At 39.0% G+C, this 20498-nt stretch overlaps 2 protein-coding genes, 1 non-coding gene and 1 pseudogene across 3 annotated transcripts; 3 read left to right on the top strand and 1 right to left on the bottom strand.

Annotated features, from left to right (window-relative positions):
- Nucleotides 1–8637: 8637 nt before the first annotated feature.
- LOC126678421 (uncharacterized) lies at nt 8638–13722 on the bottom strand. The gene is made up of 2 exons (XM_050373319.1): nt 9427–13722; nt 8638–9279 (listed from the first exon to the last, which is right to left on the bottom strand). Exons 1-2 carry the CDS (start codon nt 13720–13722, stop codon nt 8638–8640), a joined length of 4938 nt encoding a protein of 1645 aa, XP_050229276.1.
- A 946-nt stretch (nt 13723–14668) lies between these two features.
- On the top strand, nt 14669–17641 carry LOC126679248 (iron-sulfur assembly protein IscA-like 1, mitochondrial). Its single transcript, XM_050374236.2, has 3 exons — nt 14669–14984; nt 16373–16490; nt 17144–17641. Exons 1-3 carry the CDS (start codon nt 14795–14797, stop codon nt 17250–17252), a joined length of 417 nt encoding a protein of 138 aa, XP_050230193.1. The 5' UTR covers nt 14669–14794; the 3' UTR covers nt 17253–17641.
- On the top strand, nt 15532–15639 carry LOC126679623 (small nucleolar RNA U19). The gene has a single exon (XR_007640913.1). It is a non-coding gene; the product is annotated as a small nucleolar RNA U19 (small nucleolar RNA).
- Nucleotides 17642–17720: 79 nt separating the features above from the next.
- Nucleotides 17721–19711, top strand: LOC126679247 (F-box/LRR-repeat protein At1g67190-like; annotated as a pseudogene).
- The last annotated feature ends 787 nt before the right edge of the window (nt 19712–20498 follow it).

Here is a 20498-nt window from a genome sequence, read left to right as displayed (position 1 = left end):
ATTTAAAATTTATACAAAATTTTTAAAAAGCTATAACAAGATCTTGGATTTAATTCTTTTTTTATGTACGATTTTTTGTGATAAACTTGATCATTCCACTAATCTAACTTGCTTCTAGTTTGCAATTGAAGGGAAATAAAACACCACAAGTATGTCTATTTCTATAATTCACATCACAAGTATCTTTAAATTAAAACGAATAAAAATAGTAAAACAAACCAAGTAATTTGGCCAAACACATATTTGGGTCCCTGCACTATCATTTTTTTCCAACTTAAGTCCCTGAACTATAAAACATTTAAAATAAGTCCCTGCACTATTAAAAGTCTCTGATTTAAGTCCCTCCGTGTCATTCCGTTAGAGAGTGAGATACAAACGCTTGACTCTGAGATTGGTTATAGTTAAAATTTATGAAATTAAAATTTTGAGTCCCTACACTAATTTTTTTGCCATTTGAGTCCTTGCACTATAAATCTAACTTAAATTTTTAATTACTCAAAATTGATTAATTCAAAATAAATTTATTTATTTAAATTAAAATAAATATTTTTAAAAATATGATATTTTAAAGATTGCGAGGTAGACGAACTGTTTTTTAATATATTTAATTTTTTATAAAAATAAAAAATTAATTATATAAAATAAAAAATTATTTTTATTTAATTAAATTAATAAATTTTAAATAATTAAAATTTTAAATTAAAATGAATTTTTTTTTATTAATGGTCGGAGATGATTCTAGCTTTGGAAATGCTAAAAAAAATTAATAACATTAAAAAATAAAATAAAATAAAAATTTTATTAATATTATTTAAATTATGTGATAGAAAGACTTAAAATTGATGTTTCTAATAGTGTAAGGACCCAATTTGGAAAAAAATGATAGTGCAGAGACCAAAATAGCATTTTTGATATATAATTGTTAACGTCATCCACATTCCGTTAACTTGCGCAATGATAGGGACTTAAAATAGATGTTTTTGATAGTGTAGGGACTTATTTTAAACGTTTTATAGTTCAGGGACTTAAGTTGGAAAAGAGTAATAGTGCAGGGACCTAAATATGTGTTTAGCCAAGTAATTTTTCCCATATCCTTGTCATTCATATTAAAATTGTTGTAGCAGCAACCTCTCCACGTTTCTCTTCAAAAAAATGAAAAATAGAAGCACAAGCAATGATTTGACCTTCTTTTAGCATAACAATAAATTAATTCAATGCTTTAAGCAGCTATAAACACAAAAAAAAAAAGATGAGTTATATTTTTTTTAAATTAATTTTCACAAGTTTCAGACACCATGTTTGTTTCTTTTAATAGCAAAACTGCAGTTGCAAAATCTCAACAAATCAAATTAAAAACCATCGCAAAAAAGTACTGGGACCAAAAAATATATGATATGAGTTTCAAAAGCCACCACGACATCGAACGATGATCTGAGCTTCAAGAGCCATCGCTGCTCACCACCGGACGACGTCGGTGGTATAGTTGATGCCTGCGTATTTGACATCAGTGGTAGAGCTAGATAAATGTTGTATTGTTGGTGGGTCCAATGTTAGGTATAAGAGAAGGATAAGACATGTGTAATGTGTGACGGCTCATTAATGAAGGGTAAAATAGTACTGAAATTATACTGAGGTATAAATGAAAAGATGAAAAATAAAATGAGAGATTTTTGCATAAAATTATTTTTTGAGTCACTAATGTATAGTTTTAGAACAAATGAGGCATAGAGTGTAATTTCCTCACATTTTTAAGGTTATGGTATTTCTCGGTCGGTTATGAACTATGAATGGGTTAAAAATGTTTGAGGAAATTAAACACTACACACCCAAAAAAATTATAAAAATAATGGAGGGATGGCCATAGTCCCGGTGTCTTAAAAATTGGATCGGGCCGGCCGGTGATTTAGTTTAAAACAACAATAAATCGGATTTTAGATTTGAATCGGGTTAAACCGGGTTAAATCGGTAAAAACCGGATTGAACCAGTGGATCGGAGGTTGAACTGGTAAAAAACCGACGAACCTAATTATTTTTTATATTTTTTAAAATTTGTTAAACTAATGACCGATTGCACCAATAATCAGTGCCCTTACTGGTTCAAATACCAGTTCGATTTTTAAAACACTGCATAGTCCTCTTTAACTATTCAAAGATATCAAAACTAATTCTATATTTTATAACTTGCTCTTTCTGATTTTAAAATCATCTCTTTCATTTAATATATATTACTCCCTTTGCCCTTTATAAAGTTGTCCAATTTGCTTTTATCACACAATTTAAGAAAAATAATTATTTTTTATGAATTTTGTAAAATTTTCTTTATTTTTCTTGTCATACCCTTATTTAATATAGGATTCACTTGCAATTTACTTTTAATTTACTCATCAGTGAATTTTAAATAAAGGTAATATAGAAAAATTGAGTGTAAAAATTATTACTTTTTAAAAGTGGACAATAGTTTTGTGACAAAAAAATTTCTCAAAATGGACAACTTTATTGGGACGGAGGAAGTACAATTTAGTCTGTTTGATGTTGACATCTTAGCTTCGTCAATGCTAAAAAAACAAAAATAATAAAATATAGCTCAAAATGGTATGAGCACTGGAGCAAACTGCTAGGTTTTGAGTTTGATTTCTCACACAAGCGTTCTCTCTCTTCTAATTATATAACAAAAGTTATGCGTATATTTACTTGTTTTATTTTGAAAAAAAAAACTTGTCTGATCAAAAGTATTCGTAAAAATACTAATTTATATAAAATATTTGCATAAATATTTAATTATATTTTTTAAGTGAATTAATTGTATGGTTCCATTTAATTTAATTTTAATTATATTTCAAAATAATTTAGATTTATATAGAGGTAATTATACGCCGGCTTTCCTGTAAATTGGTCGGAAATTGGCCCGTTCAAAACTAGGCCATAAGGGCATCTCCAAAGAGAGTCATCTAATTTTCTTCACCATTTTTGAATTTGGTGAAGTTTCACCAAATTCACTTCAATGGAAGTCATTAATTTTTTCACCAAAAAATATACTTTACTTATTAATATTTTAATCGTTTTTAATTATTAATATTTTAAACACCTTTTACCAATAGCACCCATAAAGCTTATTTAAATTTATATTAGTCCAAATTCTACATATAATTATTTATACTTTAAAAAATAAAACGCTATTAATTGTTTGATTATAAAATCTTATATTATTTAAAATTTAATTATGTAATATTTTTATTTATTTTTTTCGTAAAATTATCTATGTGAGGCTTTTATGTTTATGTTATCGTTTCGTAAAAATATTCATGTAACATTTTTATATTATTGTCTCGTTTGTATTATCTTTATATTAAATTTAATATTTTTTATTATGAAAAGATAAATAATTAATATATTTCAATATTATTACGTGCAAAACTAGTCTATAATTATTTAAATATTAAATAATTAATTAAATACAACCACAAACTGTAAATATTAAATTATAAATTAATTTTATTATTAAATTCAAAAATCAAAACAATGAAGGAAAAAATCCTTCACTATTGATGATGAAAGAGGTGATGTGGGCGTCACCTAAATGCATTTAGGTGTTTGAATCTGATTCAAACCAGGGACCAAAAAATTGATTTTAGCCAATTTAATATTTTTAAAATGGCCAAATGTTGTAAAAAGCCAAACCTTTTATAAACGTTTCACAAAAGTCCTGACCTTTCAATTTTGTCGATTTTGGCCAAAAATAAATTATTTGGTTTCATTTGTGACCAACTCTCAATTTGATTTCAATTTGCCTATGTGGTGCCTATGTGACGCCTATGTGGCATGCCAAATATTGAAAGTTCAGGACTTTTGTGAAACCAAATAATCCATTTTGGCCAAAATTGACAAAATTGAAAGGTGGGGACTTTTGTGAAACCAAATAATCAGTTTTTGGCCAAAATCGACAAAATTGAAAGGTCAGGACTTTTGTGAAACTTTCGTGAAAGGTTTGGCTTTTTTATAACATTTGGCCTTTTAAAATTAAAATTTGCGGTTTTGATTTCAAATCAAATTTTTTAAAAGAACATATTTTAATTTTTTTTTTTATATCTATACTAGAAATCAAAATTAGCTGATTGCAAGCCACTCGGAACTGTCCAAACAGCGGATTAGAGTCGGTTTAAAAAATAAACTGAACCAACGAAAATCAGAACTGTTGGTTTTTAAACTGTGGCCACCTTTAAACTTAGAAATTTAATAGATTTGTTTAAGATCTTAAATTGAGCCAGGATAAAGGTAGGTTTGATGCGAGTTTGAAGCGAGTTATGATGTGATACAGGTCGATCTTTAAAGGGTCGCCCGTACTGTTTTTCCTGCACAAGTAACAAATATAAGCTCAAAGGACCTCAGGCTTGCTCAGCCTGAAAGCCACTCCGATGCTTAAGTCAGAGAGGGTTTTTTGGTAGGTAAATGAATGTAAGAGTATTTAAGTCTGATTTTGCTTACCCTTCTCAGCATTCGGTGGCTTCCTTTTATAATGAGTTTTAGGCGGTTGTTATCTGGGAAATCGGGGGTTTGTCCCACGATCATTGATAGTGGTGAAGGCACGTTCCCGATTATCCCGGGTAGTGGGTGTCAGGGAACGGAGTGGATGAGGTCGTTTAAATGGCGGACCTGGGTAAGTCCGCCCAAGACATGCATGGGCGATACCCGTTGGAGACCCGTTGGGCGAGCATAGCATACGTTTAGGCGATGCTTGGAGTTCGGATATTATTAGGTCGGTATCAGATGTCCCCCCCCTGTAATCTTGCTAAGTCAAAGACTTGAAGCGCCAAATTTCAAAATTCGAATTTCCGAAATTTTCGAAATGATTTGAATTCCAAACGTTTCCTTCAACGGTTACGAATCTGAAGCGTTTTTTGACTATAAAAGAACGCGACCTTTGGTTTCTCATTGATTATTTCGAGGAGTTTCCTGCTGTCAGGCATTCGAGTGTCTATCTGGGGGTATAAAAGAGGTACTTATCTTTTAATTTAAAAATTTCTTACTCTTGATTTTTCTATCTGATTCTCTTCTTTTGTTGATTTGTTTCTTCAGCCAGGCTTTCTTCGAGTTACATAGCACCAGACTTTCTCTTTTAATCAGTAAGTGGCTTAGCTATTTTTGTTTGTCTTCTTGTTTCCCTCTTCTTGTTTGCTTTCAGATAGTGTATTTTTAGGATGTCTACAATGAAGATTTCAGTGTCTTCTCCTTCTTCTTCTTCTTCTTCTTCTTCTGAGAGTTCTGCCAGTGACCCTACTTACCCTGTTCCTCTCGCTACCCTTGTGGAATTGTCATCTGACGAGGAAGGGTTGTCTCAGAAGGTGATCCCTGATAGTGAGGAGGGTGCTGATGACAGAGGGCTAGAGGGTGAGGCTCCCCTTGAGGATGCTGGTGAAGATGAGGCCGGAGATGGTGAACTGGGCGATGATGAAGGGGATGAGGAGGATTTTGTTTTGAAGAGACGTAAAGCCTCCTCCGAGGTATCTTCTAGTAAGAAAAAACCTTTGTCTGAGTGGCCCATCGTCCTCAGTCAAAGTGCCCAAGCATGGATTAGGGCGAGGTACGGGGTTCCCTCCACCATCGGGATCCGGATTCCTCTTGAAGGATCGGCTGTTGACCAAGTCTTAGATGCCGATGAGCAGTTGATTTTTATAGAAGATTTTGAAGCAGGCTTGAGGCTGCCCCTTGATGGCTTTACGCAGATGGTGTTCGACCATTTTAAAATTCCCTTGGGTCAACTTCACCCTAACGCCCATCGCCATTTGACGGGGATTTTCATTCGTGGGCTCCATCTGAAGAGGTCGGTTGGCTATGAAATTGTCCGGGCGATATATTCTCTTGGGAGGAAGAAAAGTGATGAGTTCTTCTATCTGCAACCTAGCCGATCTCCTTTTTGTGGCAATCCCAATTCTTTGAAGCGGTGGAAAGGTTCTTTTGTGATTGCTAAACAGAAAGGGGGCTGGGGCTCCATCCCCAATGTATTTTTGGAAGGTCCAAGGAAATTGGACAAGGTTGTATTGAGCGAGGATGATCAGGCAACGTTGACTTTGCTCCGGGATGGCGGGAAGGTTCATGTGGTGAAGCTTATTGAGCAATATTTTGGCTGGGATCAGGGCGTTGCTTCTAAGAGAAGCAGGAGAGTAAAGAGTGGCAAGAAGGGGAAGAAGAAGAAGAAGAATGACGACAAGCAGGAAACTTCACCTCTCAAAGAGGGCGAGTTTCCTGATGATGGCGAACCTCCTCTTTCTTCTCCCCTTAATATTTCTTCTATGCCCCTTAGTCCTTCTGGTACCTTGTTTGTACCATGAAGCTTTTGTTGTCTTTGTGTTCTGATTTTTAGTTCCTGATATTTGTTTATTTTCCTGGAATTTTCAGTGGTTGACTTCAAGGAGCTCCAACAGAAGGTTATGGAAGATAGAAGAGCTCGCCGAGAGAAAGAGGTGCGGCAGAAGGAGGCTCTCGCCCAAGCTGTCTCTGCGAAATTATCCGACGTGGGGAAGGGACCTCAAAAGAAGGGGGCGATGTTCCTTCCGGAAATAAGCTGTCTTCTTCCCAGAAGGATGATGGCTCTGCCCCAACTCCTCCTGTTGCTTCCAGGGTGGTACTTCCTGGTTTTACCATTAGGGAGCCTGTTCTGAGTCCTCCTTCTTCTGCTGTTCCCTCTTATACTGGTAAAGGGAAGGACAAGATGGAGGTTCCCTCGAGGGATAAAAATTCTAAGTCTATTCCTCCTCCTCCTCCAGCTGTGCTGACTGCTTCTTCGGGCTCGAAGAGACGAGCTCCTTCCTCTGGGGCGAGGATGTTGCTGAGGAGGGTCCTTCCATGAAGAAACCTCGGAAGGATGTCATGGTGACTCAGGTCGACCTCATCCTCCAAAAGTATGGGATGGAGGCCACTAGCCGTTGTCCGGCTGTTGCGGCTGACATCTTTAGGGGTTCTTGCTGCCCTTCTGATGTCGATTATTATCTGAGAAGGCCGGACGACGTGCTGATCGATGACTGCTTTACCGGCCTGCTAAGGGTGAGTATTTTAGTGCCTTTTTCTCCTTTCCTTCTTCTTTCTCCCCCCTTTATTTATTTTTTTTTATTAATCGTTACTTTATTTTGTTTTTAGGCCGGCTTCGCCATCCGCCAATACTGCTCGAACCGTCTGAATGACGAGGATATTCTGGCTAAGCTGAGGGCGGAGTACAAGCTTTTGAAGGGGAAGCATGACTCTCTTAAAGCTGAGCACGGTGGATGTGCTCCTAAGCAAACCTCTCTTCGCGCTGATTTGGATCGGTTGTCGAAAGAAAGGGAGAGTGCTGTCAAGCAGCAGCAGGTGCTATCTGCTGAGGTCGCCCGCCTTAAAAAGGAGAACAAGAGTTTATCCGCGGAGGTGGTGGTCAAGGGGAGTGATTACGAGGAGCTGAAAAAGGAATTTGACACCACCGTCCTGGCTCTTACTGAGAAGGTGTCTGCTGCTGAGAAGAAGCTTTATTTGAAGCGGGGTCGACTGACTCGTGAGAAGGAAAGACGTCGCCGCAATACCGCCCAGCTGGCCAACGATCTGACTGATTTTACTGAGGCTATTGTGGGCACTTACTTGGAACGTCATCCTGATGGTGACGTTGACTTTTTGTACGGCTTTCCTTCTGGGGTCAACAGTGAGAGCGAGCCGGATTCCCCTGAAGACTTGTTTGTTTCCATCAAGTCTGAAAATGGTGGAGGTGCTGCTGAGGAGGCCAAGCAGTCTGACCAAGGGGTCCAGGAACCTGCCAAGGCTGGCGAGAAGTCTCTTGTTCCTGGTTTGGGAGGTAGTCCTGAGGAGAAGGACTTCGGCCTGCTTATATCTTCGGAGCGGCCTTTTGCTGCTCTGGACTTATTGGATCGGCCTTCTGATCTGGAGTCCATCCTTCCAGGGTCCGATCCTCTTAGTCTTGCCGATGTCCCTTCTCCCACCCGTTCTGGCAACATTCCTGTTGATGCTTCTTCTTCAGCCAGGCGGGGTTCGCAGGAGGGGCTATCTGTCCCAAATGTTTTGGAGGGGAACAAAGAGGCTGCTCCGGAGAAGGTCGAGCCAGAGATCATTAAGCTTTAGACTCCTCTTTTTAGTTTTTGTATAGGAAGAATTTTCCTTTCTTTTTTTTTTTTTTTTTTTGTTATGTACTTTGTACATTTGTATCTTTTCTTTTGTTAGGAATTTTACTTTCCTTTGTAATTTTTGTGGGGCATTTGCCCTCTTTTTAATATATTTCTTTTTTGCCTTCTTTATTTTTGAGACAGTTAGCTTCTATGTTCTCTTTATTTTAGGCGATATATATATTTTGACTGTATATTTTCCTTTTTTGGGAATGAACTCGTCAGTTCTCCTCTTTGGAAATATTTTAAGTAATCAGTAACTATGGTAAAGAGACGATATCTGTGGAAATTCCTTGTCCGAGCAAGGGTAAATTAAAATACTTGCATAAATTCAAATACAATGATGTGATGAAGTATCACTTGTAGAAATTGAAACACAATGCTGTGATTAAACATCACTTGGAGGAATTGAAATACAATATTGAAACTAAACACCGCTTGATTAATTATGCTTCTTCTTAAGGAATAACTAATCATGTCTGGTGGCGACCCATTGTGACTAAATTTTCCTCAAGTTGTTGGCGTTCCATGTCCTTGGTATGATTCTTCCCATGGAGTTGGTGAGTTTAAATGTTCCTTCTTTGATGACCTCGCTGATGGTGTAAGGTCCTTCCCAGTTTGGCTGTAGTTTTCCACTTCCTGCTTCTCCTTTTTTGACTTCGGTTTTTCGCATGACTAGGTCGCCTAGTTTGAATTTTCTTTTCTTTACATGGCTGTTGAAATGTTTGGCCATCTTTTGTCTGTAGGCTTCCATCCTGATGTCTGATCTGTTGATTTTTTCAACCAGGAGATCTAGATTGTTCCTGAGCTCTTCTTCGTTTTCTTCTAGGTTTAGCTGGTTGTCTTCGGTCCTTGGTGTGGGTGCGCCGATCTCTACAGGAATTACAGCCTCCGTTCCATAGGCTAGGGCGAATGGAGTTTCGCCCGTTGATTCTCTAGGGGTGGTACGGTAGTTCCATAGGACACTGTAGAGTTCTTCTACCCATCTTCCTTTGCACTCGTCTAGTCTTCTTTTTAGTCCGGCCAGTAGGATTCTGTTGGCCACTTCGGTTTGCCCATTCGATTGTGGATGGTAAACCGAAGTGAACCTTAGGTCGATCTGATACTCGGCACAAAACTTTCTAAACTTTGCTGAGTCGAACTGCTTTCCGTTGTCTGTGATCAGCACCTTCGGTATTCCAAACCTGCACAAGATAGATCTAAAGAAAAAGTTAGTTATGCGTTGTTGGGTGATTTTTGCCAGTGGTTCTGCTTCTATCCACTTGGTGAAGTGGTCGATTGCCACTACCAGGAACTTCCGTTGTCCTGTGGCCAAAGGGAGAGGTCCCAGGATGTCCATACCCCACTGGGCGAACGGCCATGCACTGCCGATGGGTTTCATTTCTGAAGCTTGCTTTCTTGGTACCAAGGCATGTTGCTGGCAAGGCCAGCATCCCCTTACTAGCGTTGTAGCTTGTTCTTTCATCGTGGGCCAATAATAGCCTTGTAACAGTGCTTTCCTGACCAGTGTTGATGCTCCGTCATGTGCTCCGCAGGTCCCCTCATGTAATTCTTTCATGATGTACTCCCCTTCTTCTTTGTTCACACATCTTAGCCAGGGATGGGTGAATGACCGTTTGTACAGCTGGCCGTTGTATATTCCGAACTTTGATGAGAGTATCACTATCCTTTTGGCTTCCTTCTTATCCTCGGGGAGTACTCCATTAGCCAGGTATGCTGTGAGGGGGGACATCCAGGTTTCTTCCCCTTCTACCATCAGTACTTCGCCTTCCTCAATTTCTTCTTGAAAGCTAGGCTGTCGTTTGATTTCATGAGGAATGTTTCTCATTGAGTCGTAATTCTTTGTTGCTGCCCACTTTGCCAATTCGTCTGATCTTCCATTCATTGCTCTGGGTATTTGCTGTAGCGACCAGGATCGCCCATTATCGGCAAAGAAGGTTTTGGCCTGCTTGGCGTACTTCTTCAACGTAGCTTCCTTCACTTCGAAGTTCCCCGAGACCTGGTTCACGACCAGTTGTGAATCACTGCAGATCTGGACTTCGGAGATGTTGAGTTCTTCGCATAATTGCAACCCTGTTATCAGCGCCTCATATTCCGCAACATTGTTGGAAGCTGGAAATTCGAGTCTTGCTGAGTATTCCATTTGGATTCTTCCTGGTCCTTTGAGCACGACTCCGATGCCTGCTCCTTCTCCGCAAACTGCTCCATCGACGTGCATCTCCCAGGGAGTCGTTTTGTCCTCCATGGGTTCTTTGAATGTTAATTCAGCGAAGAAGTCGGCTAGTGCTTGAGCTTTCAGAGCTTTTCGAGCTTCATAGATAACACCCAGACTTCCTATTTTGACGGCCCATTCTGCTATGCGTCCACTTGTCTCTGCCTTCTGGAGGATTTTTCGTAATGGTTGGTCGGTCCGTACAATGACTTGGTGCCCTTCGAAATAATGTCGGAGCTTGATGGTGGCGGTGTATACGCACAGCGCCAGCTTCTCTAACTTCGGGTATCTCAACTCCGCATCTCTGAGTACTTTGCTAATGTAGTAGATCGGGTATTGTTCGCCTCCTTTTTCCGACACCAATACTGCTGCTATTGTTTCGTCAGAGCAAGAGATGTATAAATATAACACGTCGCCCGGATCCGGTCTCGCCAAAAGTGGGGGCGAGGATAGGAAGCTTTTCAATTCTTCAAACGCCTGCTGGCATTCTGCGGTCCATGTGAAGTTCTTGATCTGTTTCAGGGTTTTGAAGAAAGGCAGGCATCGTTTTGCCGAGCAGGACATGAACCGACCTAGAGCAGTGATCCGGCCGTTGAGCTTCTGGACTTCATGTATGCTCCGTGGCGGTGTTATTTTTAAGACCGCTTCGATTTTATCTGGGTTAGCCTCGATACCCCTCTGAGAGACCATGTACCCCAAGAACTTGCCTGCCGGTACTCCGAATACGCACTTTTCCGGATTGAGTTTTAGCTGGTATCTCTTTAGCGTCTCCAGGACTATCTTCACATCTGTTGGGTGGTCTTCAGCTCGGATGCTCTTGATAATCATGTCATCCACATAAACTTCCATGTGTTTTCCTATCTGATCTCTGAATATTGAGTTCACCAGCCGCTGATATGTGGCTCCTGCGTTCTTCAAACCGAAGGGCATCATCTTGTAACAAAATAATCCCTGGTCCGTTATGAAAGCCGTCTTCTCCTGATCTTCAGGTGCCATGGGTATCTGGTGATATCCCGCCTTGGCATCTAGGAATGTGTAGAGGGCGTGACCTGCTGTGGAGTCTACTAACTGATCAATGTGTGGTAGTGGGAAACTATCTTTGGGACATGCTTTATTCAGATCTGTGAAGTCCACGCACATTCGGTAAGTGCCATTGGACTTTTTTACCATCACCACATTTGCTACCCACTTGGGGTAATAGGCGTCTTTGATCACGTTTGCTGCTTTTAACCGGGCGATCTCTTCTGCGATGGCGAGTTGTTTTTCGGGCGAGTGCCTTCTCTTCTTTTGTATCACTGCCTTCGCGTCGGTCGCTATGTTTAACCGATGACATATGACGTTCGGGTCTACTCCGATCAATTCGTCTGTTGTCCAGGCAAAGGAGTCTCCAAGCGACCTGAGGTTTTTGGTCAGAGATCGTTTGATTTCTTCTTCTAGCTCATCTCCCACTTCTATCTCCTTTCCTGGGGATAGTTCGATTTTCTCAGTTCGCCCATAATGCTCCGCCCTTTCCTTCTTCTCTGGAGGTTCCATTGTTAGTACTGGCAAGGTTAAATGTACTTTCCTGAGAGCTGTAAAGTATGCTTCTCTGGCTGACTTTTGGCATCCTCTGACTTCGGCATCGCCTTCTCTGGTTGGGATTTTCATCAGTAGGTACCTCATGCAAATGGATGCGCACGTATCGTGCAAGAGTGGTCTTCCGAGAATTGCGTTGTATGCGAAATCCATATTGACCACCATGAATTCTGCTCGGATCTCTTTGTAGATCTCTCCATCTCCCAGTTGGATGCTTATCTCCAGTGATCCTTCCACCTGTACAGATTTGCCTCCTAGTCCCACTAGTGGAGTAGAGACATGTGTCAAATTTTCTTTCTTGAGTCCAATTCTGCCGAACACCTCCATCGTGATCATGTTTACCGAACTTCCCGTGTCTACGAGCATCCGAGATACCTCGAAATTGTTGAGTCGCCCCTTGACAACTAGGGCGTCCTCATGGGGGACTGATAAGCCACGACTATCGACCTCCGAAAAAGATACGCTTCTGAATTTCTTAGCATTCGGTGCGCCTGGGCTAACCGAATAGACTGTTCTTGCAGCTTTCTTCCTTGTAGTATTGCTGTCTCCTCCGGTCGATCCGCCCATTATTACGTTAACCACGCCTGCTGGCTCTGGTCTGGGTCTTCTGGCGATTTCTTCTTTCCGCTCTTTCTTTCTTTCTGACTCCGTTTCTCTGGCTTCGGTGTCCCTTTTTACGAACTGGGAAAGGGATCCCCTTTCTATCAGCTTCTCTATCTCCTCCTTCAGGTGCCAGCATTCATCTGTGGTGTGGCCGTTGTCTCTGTGAAATTCACAGTATTTGTTATTGTCTCTTTTGCTGGCTGATGCAGCGTTCATCTTCCTTGGCCATCTGACCTTCTCTCGGCTGTCTTTTACCCAAAACAGTACGTTGGTTCTGGTTGTGTTCAGGGGCGTATATCGCCTATCTTCGTCTTTTTTCCTTTTATTTCTGAAAGGGTCGTTGCCTTTTTCTCCGAACCTCTTTCCTATGGGCGATCTGTCCCCATTTCTTCTTTCTGCAAACGTTCGTTCTTCTACTCGTCCGAGGCGATTCTCTATCTCTCTCTGGCCATCATCCACTCTGATCTGTGTATGCGCGATGGTCATCAGTGTGGTAAATGATTTTGGTGATTTAGCCAACAATTCCTTTCGTAGGTCGGAGTTGGTAGTTCCATTGAGTAATGCTGTGTAGGCGATCTCCTGGCTCAGGTCTTCTATCTGCATCGCCTCCTTATTGAATCTTTCCACATACTTCCTGAGTGTCTCGCCTTCCCATTGCATGATGGCCAGCAGATCTGTGGATAGCTTCTTTTGAGGGATGCATGCTACGAATCTAGCCTGGAAAAGTCCTGAGAATTGCTTGAACGTCAGCACTGATCCTGGCTTTAAACTCTGGTACCATTCCTGCGCCAGACCTTTTAAGGTAGTAGGAAAAAGCTTGCATAGTACGTGATCCAAGTTTGTCTGAACATTGATCACCGCTTGGAATTTGTGAATATGGCTCTTGGGACAGCCTGTTCCATCGTATGACTCCAAATTTGGGGGGTATCTGAACTTTGTAGGGAACTCGTGAGAGATGATGAAATCTGCGAGTGGTGAGTCACTTCGAAGAGAGATGTCTACGTCTTCACATCTTATTCCAAGCCTGCTCATGACTTGGCGGACTTTCTCCTCCAGATGCTCTTCTCCGCCTTTGAGGGTGTGTCGTTCATCCATCCATCGTTCTTCGTCTGGAATTACGATGGGGGCATTTTGTTTCCTTGCGGAATTTTCAGGGGCATCTTCCTCTCGCATCGGTTCTTTTCCCTTGTCCATGGTTGACGTTGACTTCTGTACTGGTGATTTCGCTGATCCCTGCTCTGGCGATTTTAACGAGATACTCTGTTTGATGTCTTTGAGTAGACTGGTGATTTCTAGGAAAGCCTTGAACATTGCTTGGTTGTTGATTGGCTCTTCATCAGGGGCTATGGCTATCGGAGGTATCGTCTGTCTTATCGCCAGGGGGTCGCTGGTTTCTCCTTCTTCGCTGGTTGGGGGAAACAGATTCAGGGCCGGTGGTTCTGTTCCCCTGTCTTCTCTGTTGGTAGCTGGTAGAGTATTATCTCGTGGGAGATCCATTCTTGAAAAAGCAAATTCTGAAAAGTATCTAAAAGGAACGACGAAACTAATAAGTTCCACGTTCACCGCACCAAATGATACAGGTCGATCTTTAAAGGGTCGCCCGTACTGTTTTTCCTGCACAAGTAACAAATATAAGCTCAAAGGACCTCAGGCTTGCTCAGCCTGAAAGCCACTCCGATGCTTAAGTCAGAGAGGGTTTTTTGGTAGGTAAATGAATGTAAGAGTATTTAAGTCTGATTTTGCTTACCCTTCTCAGCATTCGGTGGCTTCCTTTTATAATGAGTTTTAGGCGGTTGTTATCTGGGAAATCGGGGGTTTGTCCCACGATCATTGATAGTGGTGAAGGCACGTTCCCGATTATCCCGGGTAGTGGGTGTCAGGGAACGGAGTGGATGAGGTCGTTTAAATGGCGGACCTGGGTAAGTCCGCCCAAGACATGCATGGGCGATACCCGTTGGAGACCCGTTGGGCGAGCATAGCATACGTTTAGGCGATGCTTGGAGTTCGGATATTATTAGGTCGGTATCATGATGATTCAAAAAGAAATCATTCCGACAAATTAAAAAAAGAAATCTCGTTCTGTCGTTTAATTTTTATTTTATTTTTTGTTATTTCGAGAGATGCTACTTGTCGTTTAATGACTAGAAGTCTAGAACCTACTTGAAGGTCGTTCGTGGCCAACGCACTCTTCTACTTTTGAGAAGACGAAATTAACCTCGTGATCATAAAACGAAAAGCCTTCAAATCGAGGCAACTTTGGACACTGATGGCATCCAAATTATTAGCATCGGCGGCGGAGAAAATCGGAACCGCCGCGAAACGTCAGGCGTTAACGTTGACAGACGCAGCAGCTTCTAGAATACGCCATCTGTTGCAGCAGCGGCAAAGGCCTTATCTGAAGCTCGGCGTGAAGGCTCGCGGCTGTAACGGCTTATCCTACACCCTCAATTACGCCGGTGAGAACTCTTTATCATTTTTAGAATCTCCAGTATCTTGAATAATGTTAGGTCAGAATTTTTATCATAGTATTTTATTTAATGATGATGGTGTTGTTATCGTGATTTAGGTTTCAAATTCTTTTGAATTGTAGAACAGAGATACTAGAATTTAATTCAATTGAAATTAGGTAATTTTTAAGTATGGAAATCGGGAAGTCCATAGTTTTTGGAATTCAATTATTTCACCAACAAATACAATCCAATGAAAAATCTAATATGAACAAATTTAATGTTAAGGAAGCTTATTATGCATAAATTTGATGCTAGTCATTTATTCGAAACTTGGCGTTTCGGACATAAAATTTCATTTGACATATTTGATGTTGAGGAAGCTTAATATGCACAAATTTGACAAATTTCTAAAATGATTTATTTTAAATGCCAAGTCCCGACACGTTTGACAATTTTGATGCTAAGGAAGCTTAATATATCCATCTCAGTTATTTTCAGGGTTAATTGACTGATTGCCTCTATGAGTAGCCATATGATTTAATTATACACATCATGTTGGCTTAGTTAGGAGGCAGAAATCAACTTTATTTCTCTTCTTATGCATTTTGAGGGAACAGCTTGGTTATCCATATAGTTGTTCTTCAAGCAGCATTGGACATTGTCATTAACATTAATGTCTTGTCCGTAACACTTGAACTCTAAATTGGTGTAACATCACATAGGGGTTGAAGATTTGAAAGTACTTGAAGATTGAAAGTCACTTCTCCATCCTCGAATTACCACCCGATTGTTTTTCCCTGAATTATTATTTAGAAAAGAGATGAAAGTTTTTGTGTAGATTCTTGAGAAATTTCTTATTCCATTGTCCGATCACCTTGTGTTCGTGAATGTGAAATTGTGAATGGTTTGTGGCTTGACTAGGATACTGTAGGAAATTTATAAAATGCGACTGCAACTAGCATGTCAACTTAGGAATATAGATAGGAAAGGAAATACTTTGAAAAACCAATCACGATTACCCTCATTACTGTTCAACGAATTCAAGTTTTGAGTGCTTTCTTCTTGTTCAGCTGATGAAAGACATTTCAGGGTAATGCTATAGAGTCTTTGAACTGGAAAAGTTACGCTTTATTTTTATTAATGAGACCATGGTTGAATAAAAGGAGCTTGCCAGTGGGTTTTATATTTGTATGTGTGATAAAGGGGGAAAAAAAAAGATTCTGTATGTTACTTTGACAGGGAAGCAATTCTGTAACTCAAATTAATTGTTAAAATGAAAAGAAGATGGTAAATCTAAATTTTGTTAACTTATTGGTCCTGGAGCTTTATTGTACATAATCTTGCTTCTATTTGTAAATTCTTAAGCTTGCCTGTCTTTGTTCGTTTTTTAACAGATGAGAAAGGAAAGTTTGATGAATTGGTTGAGGACAAAGGTGTAAAGATATTGATTGATCCGAAAGCTCTCATGCAAGTTATTGGAACTAAGATGGATTTTGTTGATGACAAACTAAGGTTTGTAATCCCAAGCTTTTTGCGCTAGTAATTTTTTTGGTTGCTTATTGATATTTATGTGGCATCTACACACTACAGTTTACCAAGTACTGGCATTGCTTGCATTTTATGTATAGCTCAACGATTTCATGCACCTCTATATCATCATATTAACAATTACGTACTTGTAGTAGTCATTTACCAAAGGCCTTACTCATCACTGTGAAAACCATTTTGTTTACTATCTCTTGACCTCTTTGTGTATGCATAAAGAAATTTCTTCTATTGCTTCCGCTCTACAATTGCAGCACGAGCATCACTTCTTGTTTGTAGGCGGTCAATAGTATATGCATGTAGAAATTAGGGATTCTCTATTGTTTTTCTGAGCGGTTGTCCAACTTCAAGCTAGAGAGTGTGGATTCGTAATCTAAATGTTTTGTTGGATCCCCTCAACCAACAGAGAGAGTGTAATTTGAAGTGGAAATCTCAAAATGGTATGCTATGACTTTATGGGTGTTCTTATATTCTGAAGTGAAACATGTAATAAATGGATGGATGGACTTATCTGGCTCAAGTTTTTGATAATTAGCACATATGCTTTATGAGCAAAAACTTTAAGTTTCCGTATTAAAATCTGAATTCTTTTTTAATTTTTACCCACTTCTCCTCCGCAGGTCTGAATTTGTATTTATTAATCCAAACTCTAAAGGACAATGCGGATGTGGTGAATCTTTCATGACAACAACTAGTAGTGGCGCTGCAAAACCAAGCGGCAGCAAATAAGTCTTGTGGGTGAGTCGAGATTTTATACATAACCGGCTAACATATGGTTTTTTTCCCTTCTGTACGCCAACTGTATTCAGCAAGAAGATCAATTCGCTAAGGGATTCAAAACTGTTCTGTTTAAAGATGTGAAGCTAATGAATGTCATTCACTTTCTCCAGATATCACCTCCTGTGATCATGATCTTTAGTTCAAATTGTTCGTGAAATGGACATCTCTATACAATTAGTATGTAGAAATAATTGAACGGGATTGTTCTTAATCTTCAAAATAATTTCATATTTTTTTTCTTTCAATAGGTCTAGCCATGCATTGTATATTGTGCAACAATGCTAGTTTATTGATTTGTATCATATAATATAAGTTTATTGGTGCAAATGAATTTTTAACATTGATTTGTATCATATAATATAAGTTTATTGGTGCAAATGAATTTTTAACTATTCACCAATATTTATTTTTAGAGATTTTTCCACGAAGCTAAAATCAGACCGACTATATTCATTTGATTGTTATTTTAAATTTTCCTGTACCTCAGCATTCATGATTTTTCATAAAAAGAACTGGAGTGTATGAAAGGATTACAACAAACACATCTTAACTTAATTTCTGTAATTATGTTGAGTCACATATTTGCCATAATCTTTTAAAATCACAGTGAAATAAAATAAAATTGAGATGTTAAATAGGTTAAACTGATGATGATGGTCCGATGGGTAAATGGGTATAAGTTCAGTGGTCAAACAATGTATTAAGCCATAAGAAAAGCCTAGCATGAGAAATTTTCAGTTTGAAAGAACAAAATAAGTACACACCACAGTGCAAGAGAAGGGGATCTGTGTCTTTCTGGATCATCATCAATCTTATTCACCACTTCAATGGTACGCAACTCTTTGTTTTAGTTGAATATGGATTGTCTCTCACATCTTTGATAGATTACTAAAGATTTTAGCTTTATAGATTTTGTGAAGTTTTCAGTTTTTTTGTTTCTTACAGATGAAATTTATCAATCTGCAGTTTTTCAGATAGACCAGCAGATCCTTTTTCTATGGATAACCTTCCTGGTGAAGTTTTAGGAAACATTTTATCTCGCCTTAAAGTTGCTCGAGATGTAGTCATTGCTTCCGCCACTTGCAAGAAATGGCGCGAGGCTTGTCGTATGCACATCCATACGCTTACCTTTAATTACTGTGATTGGTCTGGTTACCGTCAGCTTAGCACTAGTAATTTGGAAAATCTCGTAACTCAAACTGTACTCCAAACAACTAGCTTACGGAGTTTGTCGGTTATTACAGATTCTGATGAAACTAATGAATTCTCGGCTGCTTCTGTCGTTGCTTGGCTTATGCACACTAGGAAATCTCTCCGTGAGTTGTATTATGATATGAGGACCAATCCAAATATCAATGTCATTAACGAATGCAGACTCCATAAGTTGGAAATTCTGGCATTAGCTCGTAATCGTATCTCAGGTGTTCAACTTAGTTATCAGAATTTTCCTTATTTGATCAAACTCTGTCTCAGCGATGTTAGTATCTCAGCTTTGGATTTGAACCTTTTGCTGGCTGCTTGTCCTAAACTCGAGACCTTAAACTTTTTCGGTCCTGTGATTGCCACGTCTCATTCACAGCCAATTTTGGAATTGACAAGCTTCTCATTGAAAGATATTTATGTTGAAGCAATTGGTTTTGACAACTTTACACTGGAAGCTGATAGTCTTGAGAAGTTGCATTTGAACGGTTGTACTTTGGGGCTTTTTAAGTTTATCGGCAAGGGGTCTTTGAGAGATTTGCGGATGGCTGATGTTAGTGTCCTCAATTTTGATTTTGGAGAGAACACATTGAATCTGGAAGTTGTCAACGTTAGCAGATTCACCAGTACATGGCTTCAATTCTACCAGTTGATCTCGAAATCATCAAAACTGAGATGGCTTCGCTTGTGGGATGCAGAATTGGACGTTGAAGGTGATTATGTAGATTTGGACACTATGTTTGCTTGCTTTCCTAATTTAAGGCATCTATCGATAAATTATTCTTTTGCGGATGATGTGTGCTATTACGGATTGGATGGTTCATATCAGTTTAACAATGTCATCGTATTAGAGGTCGGATGGACAATAATCAATGATATGTTTACAGACTGGGCAGAGGGGTTACTTGCTAGGTGCCCAATTTGAGGAAATTGATTATATATGGGGTTGTTTCAGGAGCCGAAACTTTTTATGAGTTTCGGACTTTAGCCGACTTCACCTCGTCCATTGTTCGGCTCATGAGAAAGTATGCGAATGTAGATGTTGAGTTTGAATATTATTAGAAATTGATTTTTCACTGAAATTATTTGTTGCTAAATAAAAAGGCATGTGATTATATCCTTTTTCTAGAAAGTTTGCAAATTTTTAAACTTTACTTTCATGTAATCCAAAAAGAAAATGAATGAAATTATCATCAAGTTTGTATGTTTGTTAGTTAGTTCTGTAACTTCTTTATGGTGGTTTTTATCAGGATCTCAAAAATGGAAAAAATTCTTGTCTAGATCAGAAATTTATGAAGCACATTCGTATAACATTCATTATATTGAATTATGGAATAGATTCCTCTGAGTATAAAATTATGAAGATCCGGATGAGACAAAAAAGTTTTAATGAATAATGATTTTTGTTTATAGCATCTCAAGATACCTTGGACAAGTATTTTCAAGCTTTATTCTTCTGATGAAAACATTGATTGAATTCACCATCCTTGAAGCATAAATTGTCCATATCTATAAGCTCCTACAACTCACATAGAGTCTGCATTTGAATATTAGGCACATTCAAATAAATTTTTAATTAGGGTTAATTGGAAGAAAAAAAAAACTATAGTATAATATGAAATATAAAACACAAGCTATTAATATTTTGCAATTCCGGACGCTGAAGAGTATTCTGTTATTAAATGCAGATATAGCTGCCAGAACCGTAAATTCTCCAAAAACAACTTATCGTGTACCATATCTTCATAAATACTTTATGTTTTTGGAATTTGATGTCCGTACAACGCAAGTGGTCGGCTGTCACGATTTACGGCATCGCGACCGGGATAGGGAACGGAAGTGGTTGATCCAAAATCCGTATATCGTCGCTTCCATGGCTGTCGTTGTTTAAATAAATAGTAACAATTAGGTTTACGAACCTACATAGATCAAATTTTAGGAGTTCTAAGAAATAGATCTAAAAATTAACTTATTGTTGATTTGATTTTTAATTTT

This window comes from Mercurialis annua, linkage group LG4 (assembly GCF_937616625.2).
Source record: "Mercurialis annua linkage group LG4, ddMerAnnu1.2, whole genome shotgun sequence".
In the NCBI taxonomy this organism is placed as follows: domain Eukaryota; kingdom Viridiplantae; phylum Streptophyta; class Magnoliopsida; order Malpighiales; family Euphorbiaceae; genus Mercurialis; species Mercurialis annua.
Note: the sequence above shows the minus strand (reverse complement) of the source record. Positions and strands in the feature narration are given on the sequence as shown.